Here is a 7657-nt window from a genome sequence, read left to right on the forward strand (position 1 = left end):
TAAAAGAAAATATTTACATAAAATAATATGAAAACAATAATGTATATAGAATAGAGCTAATTTTATCATAAATTGTATATGTATAATAACAAATAAGAGCTATTTAAATGTAATATCATACAAAATTTTAAAATAATATTATGTAAAAGAAATTTTAAAAATAATAATTTTATAGTCTAAACAAAAATAACAACGTAATTCATCAAAGTAATTCAAAATGTATGTATAAAAAAATAAAAGATGAATGCCGAAATGAATTTAAAGAAATAATGAACTATACAAATTAAAATGAGAAAACAACTTAATTGAAATAAAAGCAAACTAAGAGAGACAATTAACAAATAAAAAAACCATTGAAATTGAAATAGGGACTAAAGCGCAATGCATGCGAATGTATAAGGGCTAGAAATGAAAATGTTCCCAACCCCAAAAAACAACACTCATGCTCGGACTAAATTGGAACGATGCACAAACTTCAGGGCAAAAATGAAAGAAATAAAATAAGGTCAAATCAAGGGTGGCGCAAATAAGGAGGGACTGGCTGCGCAAATTATCCATTTAAAAGGAACATGCGCGGTTCCAGCCTATATTCAACGTACAGACTGCTTTTTCTTCTTCCCCAGACACTGCTTTTGAAAATAAAATAAAAACAAATGAAGCCTTCACTTTGACTTCTTTTTTAAAACATTAAAGAACCTTTTTTTTTTTTAAAACCTTAAATGTTTGGTTGGAGGGAATGGCTATTCCATTCCCTTCTTATTTTTTGATGACTAGTAATACTTTTGTTTGGTTCACCGTTTCTTCATTCGGCCGCATTACTTAAAGCGTTTCTATTCCCTCAAACGCGTAATAGGGATTCAGCGCTGAAAGCTTGGAATGGCTATTCCAACCATCGCTGAATAGAAATGAAGAAAATTCTTCCCAAAATCTCCTTCAGACTTTCTCTGCAAATGCGTTCAAAATTGCTTCTTTTATTACAACAATACACTTTCAGGTTAGCAGATTTTTCTTTTAAGTTTAATTTCGTTTGGTTTTTGTTCTTCAATAATCAAATTTTGTTTTAGAAGGGTTTTGGTGATGGGTTTTCTTTAAAATTTCTAAAAAAATAAGCTACAACTCAACTCCCAAATCTCTGTCTTCGGGGGGAGATGATGTTTCGTTTTCTCTTATAGGAAACCTACGGACTAGAATTGAATTGCAGGGAGTCAATTGTAATCATCTTCTTCTTAATCATTGTTTTATTATTTCGATTTTGCTGCTGGAGACGACAAAAATAAACTAATTAATGAAGGAGATAACTCAAATTTTGATGAATTTATATTGTCTGTAATACCCACGCATATCCCTTTTGCAATATTTGTCATTCTTTAAATCAGAGTTTTATTCCCAAATTTCTTACAGATAATAACTTAATTTTCATTATTTTATTTTACAGTATTTCAGATTTGGAGATATGGTGCAACAAACGAAAATTTATTAAGAAATATACATTATAGTGCTTTGGAGCAGACACAAATTGAAGTCCAGACACTAAAAGGTCAAATGGAACTAGAAATTCTGCTAGCGGGCAGTATAGATAGCTCCTTCAAGTATAAATGGAGGTGGAAATAGATATATATATGTATCTGCATCCTCTTCCAAGTACAAGATGCCTTCGATTTTCTATTATTGTACTATAAATTCTAGTACTTTAGTTGGATCTACAAGTCAGTAATGTCAGTTTTCTAGCTTCAGTGTTCTGTTTTTATGAACTTGTTAACAAAATTTAGGTCAGGGTTGAAAGCTGAAATTGGAATACTCTTTCCTAGGATATTTTTCTCCGGCATTAATCAGTGCAGTGCTTAGTTGGCATCATTAAGTCAATGGGAGCTTGGATGGATCAAGAGCTGAAGTAGTAATTCTGACTTGTCTAGAAGCTTTGAGAGTGACACTTCATCGGAGAGACTTTCAACCTCGATTGTAGAAAATGGAGTTGTCCCTGATTGTGAGTTGCATCTAGAAATGAATTTTGAATTGTCAGATACTGCTACGCTTGAGCAACGCCGGGCTTACAAGATTGAACTCCAAGTCAGTAATTTTTTTATGTTGGGATAAGTATGAGTGGTTCTTCAAGTAGCAGTTACTTATCTAGTACTGAAACTGTCACAGAGGGCTGCCTAAATATATCATTATAATTTGCCATATTACTATTGACTTCTCTTCAGTCATGTAATTTTATGTAGCGTAATTTTATGTGTAGCTCTCCTTTTCTTTTACAAGCTTAGTTTTACTGACCAACTTTATTGGGTTACATGCAGAAAGGTGGCTCATTATTTAACAGGAATCTTTCCAAAGGCATCGAGTTTCTTATAAATACATGCAGATGAGAGCTTTATTGCTTGATAGACCAGGCTTTTCTTCAGCCAAGTTAAATAGTTCCATGACTATTTCATTCTTGAGATATTCCAATGGAAGCACAAAGTGTTTCTGATCCACACTGTATACAACAAAATCGCCCTGCTCAACTGTTGTCAACGTGTTGCAACTGTTTGCGCCAGTGTCTGAGGTGGCACTTGATGGTGTGATCCTCTTTCTCCTGATTGCAGCCATTTTTTTCCATTTTCTTACTAACTTGATAGGCTTCTTAGCGCTGGCCATCTTTCTTTGCTCTAAGGTTAATAGGAAAGAACTCTGAGATGCAAGGAAAAAGATGGAAGATTTAGGGTGAGTTTGGATTGGCGGTGCGTTTAGCTGCGGTTAGTGTAAAAACAGCAGTGGCGGTAAGATTAGGTACTGTAGCAATACTGTAGCGTGAGATAAAAAGTAAGTTAAACGCACCGCAGCGCAGTCAATCGCCCATCCAAACGAAGCCTTAGGCTTGAAACTCTTTTGGATATAAAGCAATGGAAATTTGATGAATATATAACTAGAAGGTGAGAGATAGTCCTTTTAATGAATAGTACAATGCTGGTATTCATTGGAAACAAAGACGTGGTAGGTAGATATGTATAGTCTGCAAGGTGACCATGTTTGCTTTTATTGGATGATTAACCCCCAGAAAAGTTGATCATATATAGAAGTTTATATATACATCTTTATGTAACTTCCAAGTAGTTTAACAACAATAAGGTCTAGTAATGAAAGTGGTCAGATGATCCACATGTTTTGGATTGATGAGTTTTTATAATTTCTGAAACAGATTTTGCCCCTAAAAGATTGTTTATCTCTAGGCTGTTATGCTTTTAAATTGTCTTTTGTCTAAATCTACTTCGCATTTATCTATCTGTTAATTGTTTTAAGAGATTATGGGGTCAAATATATGCTTAAATCTATTTGAGCTGCCTTTACCTGATAACTATTATAACTAGATAGACATTAAAAATATATGGTAAAAAGAACTCTTCAATTCCTCTCAATTTCGAATTGAGCAAATTGGTCCTTCTAAGAAAATCAAAGCAATTTATTTCTTATCAATTTCGAAGGTTAGAAATTAAGGACAATTAATCATAGAGTTAATGTTTTCATGGATTATACATGATTTTGATTGGTCTAATAACAAATTTAGCCCTTATTGTTTATACATTCTATCAATTGGGTCCTAATTTAATAAATTTATCTTGCGACATTTGTGTAAATTTTGAGGTTGAATTTATTAAATTTTCCTGACATTGGCTATGAACTAAGCTTGCATGCTTCCTCACAACCATCTTCTTCTAAGCCAGGTAAATCTCTTGAAGATTTAGTTGAGCCTTTCGCTAATACAGCTCAACGTTTGCAGGCAAATATGGAGAACCACTTTCAGAACATAGAAAATCAAATCAATCAACGTACGGTTTTAGTGTAGCAGATTAGAAACTCAAGAAGTTGAACAAGAGGTGGTCGCTCTCAAGGAATTAACACTGATTTTCTGAATAATAACACAATATGCATACTTATGTAGCTTTTTTATGGTATAATGATATGATAGAATGTGATTACAATGTTGTAACTTTTGATGTTGTAAAATTTTATAACATATGAATTATGACATATAAACTAATGAAATCATGTAACTTTTTGTTAATATATGAATATTATGTTTGGATGTGAAATATAATTCTCAAGTTATTTATTCTTCGATATTTTGTTTATAATTAAATTATTTGTTTCAATAATGATATTTTAGCACATTAAATATGTATCTGCAGTTTAAAAATAATAAAGTAAATTATATATTATTTTTACAAGATTATATATTATGATTTTTAATTCATATAATAATAATTATATTAAGAATGTTATTAAATTATATATTATTTTATTAAATTATATTTAATAATAATTATGTTAAAATATGGTTAAATTATTTTTTAATAAAATATATTTAACAATAATGTTATTAAAATTAAATAACAATAACAATAATCATCTACCTTAACAAAAAATTCTACTAAGGGTATTCTGGTCATTTTAGTTTTTTTTCTTATGCTATTATAACATCATTCCATTCAACCAAACACAAGAATACTATTACAGTTTTATTCCATTCCATTCAACCAAATAGTTGAATTACTTAATACAGCTCTATTCCATTATAGCTCTATTCAATTACAACCCTATTCCATTACAGCCAACCAAACGTACTGTAAGTTTTTAACCCTCTCTGCTAGGGTTCCAACCCAAAAATGTGTAGCCACCAAACCACCACCATACGGTGGCCGACAACGCGCAAACAATGGCCGATTTCGCCAATGGAGGAGAACTTCGACCATGAACGGGAAGGGCCAGGTAAACGTTCCTTTCTTTCCCTTCTTTATTTCGTATATCAAAATGAAAAAAAAATAACAAAACTGAAAGAAAAATGAAGGAAGGAAAACCAAGTGAAAATCACCTTTAACAAAAACTGTTGCTTTTGATCTCTGTTTGTGTTTGTTTTTGTGTATCTTTTGTATTCAAATCGTAAAAAAAGTCCCTTTACAATTGATTTTCAAAGGCTTTTATAGCCTTTTTTACAACCTATTTTCTTCATGTTTGCAGGTGCATGTGTAGGCATACCACTGACGTGGCGTGGTAGAAGGCGTACGTTGCGGGGCGACAACGTGGGACGGGCGTGCGGCATTGGAGGAGCCGAGGTTATTGGCTGCGGCACAAAGGCAAGGCTAGGGTTTTTTTGGCTGAAAGTGTTAAGGTTTTTGAGCCATAGGATTGGGCTTAGGGTTTTAGGTTGGTTTGGGGTTTGTATTGGGTTTGAGTTTTGTTTGTTTTTTAGTCAACGGGCCCCAGGCTAAATTGGGCTATAACAACTACATTGTGGGATATCCTCGATGATAGCCCATAAAAGATCGAAGTTGAGGGGCAACTGTGCAAGTGCAAAGAAGGAAACAGGCAAACATATTACTATGTAAATCGATAAAGCTGCAAACTTTAGTCTATCTCTAAGTCCGAAGAAATGGCCTGCACAAAATGAGACTAGTCTTGCAGTTATTGAAGTGAACAATGCTGTTAGGCCGATAATGAGTCTCTAGGGCAATTTACAAGCAAAATCTTTCTCTTCCAATCGGGAACTCTGGATTGCTAGGAAAAATACCAATGCAATTTAAGTCTGACCTAGGTATATATTAACACTTTTTGTGTTTGCTCAAATTTGGCTTTACTTGAAATAAGTACTTAAAATTTTACTTAAATACATTTATATTTTGTAAATAATTAACTCAAACTCATTTTTGTTATGAAATATTTATGTGGATGTCATTATCAACCCTATAAGTTATAAAACTTTTCCTATACCCCATAAATTATGAGACTTTTCCTATACCCCATTAATATGGGAGATAAAAGGTCATGACCCTTTACATGCCCTATAATAATTAGAGAGTTACTTTTAACCCCTATAAATATGGTGCTCATGTACTCATGAAAAATAATATATATAAAAAGAAGATACACTCTCTCTTCTATATTCTCTCTACATTCTTTATTCTATCACATTTTAGTTTATTCTTTCTTTATTATTTCACAACACGTTATCAACATGAGTCTCTAATACAAGAAATCAAAGCCAACAAATTTTTCCTTAAAGATTGCCGAAGGACGCTTAGGTGAAGTAAGGGTAACAAGTTGATCTATTTCATTTGCATATGTGTTATTTCATTTGCATATTAACATGCTTTATTTTACATTATTGACTTGTATATTTTGTCTTATAGTTTTATAATGTCAAATCTTACAAAACTCAAATTTGTGGCTCTGGACATCACTGGAAATAACTATTTATCATGGGTACTAGATGCTGAAATTCACTTAGATGCAAAGGGTCTTGGTGAGACTATTAAGGAGGGAAATAAAGAAAGTACACAAGATAAGGCCAAGGCTATGATTTTCCTTCGCCATCACCTCCATGAAGGTCTAAAGACCGAATATTTGACTGTTAAGGACCCTCAAATTCTTTGGGCCAATCTAAAGGAAAGATATGACCACCAGAAAACTGTGATTTTGCCTAAAGCTCGTTATGAGTGGCTGAATTTAAGATTGCAAGACTTTAAGTCTGTTAGTGATTATAACTCGGCCATGTTCAGAATCACTTCACAATTGAATTTATGTGGAGAGAAGATTGTTGATGCAGAAATGTTAGAAAAAACATACTCAACTTTCCATGCAAATAATGTTGTCCTGCAGACACAATATCGTGAAAAAGGCTTCCAGAAATACTCTGAATTAATTTCTTGTCTCCTAGTGGCGGAGCAAAACAACGAGCTGCTAATGAAAAACCATGAATTATGCCCAACTGGCTCTGCTCCATTTCCTGAAGCGAATGTGAGTTTACACAATGGGCAAGAATTAAAAGAAACACACCATGCAAATAGTAGTGTGCGTGGCTGTGGTCGTGGCCGAGGGCGTGGCCGCGGACATAGATATGGATATGGTCGAGGTGGTCGTTTTAAAAATTCACATTCCTACCAGAAGTGGGATCGAAAAAATGGTAACAGGGAAGAGAAAGAAAAAGGTGAAAATGTGACTAATGTATGCTATCGTTGTGGAGGAAAAGGACATTGGTCTCATGTGTGTCGCACGCAAAAGCATCTAGTTGATCTTTATCAGCAGTCCATAAAATAGAAGGGAAAGAAAGTAGAAACCAATCTTATGTATAAAGATGGTAAAGGTGATTTTGATGATAGCAATGCAACCCACTTAGAAGTGGCTGATTTTCTTTCTACCCTTGAAGGAAATTATTAAGGCCACAAATTTCGATAACTAGTAAAATAAACCTCTACTATTCTATGTTTCATTTAGCAACTTTAATAATGATGTTATGACCTTTACTAGTGCTATGTTTTATGTGATAATTTTGTTTTATAGACCTTTTAGTAATTTGAACTTTGAATAACTGTTTTCACCATTATATGTGACATTTTGTGGTTATTTTGTTTCTTTAAAGAACATTATCTCGCAAAGGTAATCAGCTATGAATGGTGAAAATATATGTCTAGCAGACAGTGCAACTACTCACACCATATTGAAAGACAAGAGATATTTTTCTCATTTAATAATGAAAGAAGAAAGTGTGAGCACTATATCTGGTAGTACAACTATTATAGAAGGCTCCGGAAGAGCAATTATTTTATTACCAAGGGGAATAAAAATTGAAATTATTAATGCATTATACTCTCCTAAGTCTCAAAGAAATTTATTGAGTTTTAAA

At 33.0% G+C, this 7657-nt stretch overlaps 1 protein-coding gene and 1 long non-coding RNA gene across 2 annotated transcripts; both read left to right on the forward strand.

Moving 5' to 3' along the window:
* Positions 1–598: 598 nt before the first annotated feature.
* Positions 599–4075, forward strand: LOC108465391 (uncharacterized). The gene is made up of 4 exons (XR_001868424.2): positions 599–994; positions 1436–2067; positions 2298–2558; positions 3758–4075. It is a non-coding gene; the product is annotated as an uncharacterized LOC108465391 (long non-coding RNA).
* Positions 4076–4709: 634 nt separating this feature from the next.
* Positions 4710–7071, forward strand: LOC108465392 (uncharacterized). The gene is made up of 3 exons (XM_017765722.1): positions 4710–4746; positions 4996–5146; positions 6165–7071. The coding sequence occupies exons 1-3, from the start codon at positions 4710–4712 to the stop codon at positions 7069–7071; spliced, it is 1095 nt and encodes a 364-aa protein (XP_017621211.1).
* The last annotated feature ends 586 nt before the right edge of the window (positions 7072–7657 follow it).

Source organism: Gossypium arboreum, chromosome 10, assembly GCF_025698485.1.
Source record: "Gossypium arboreum isolate Shixiya-1 chromosome 10, ASM2569848v2, whole genome shotgun sequence".
Taxonomy (NCBI): Eukaryota; Viridiplantae; Streptophyta; class Magnoliopsida; order Malvales; family Malvaceae; genus Gossypium; species Gossypium arboreum.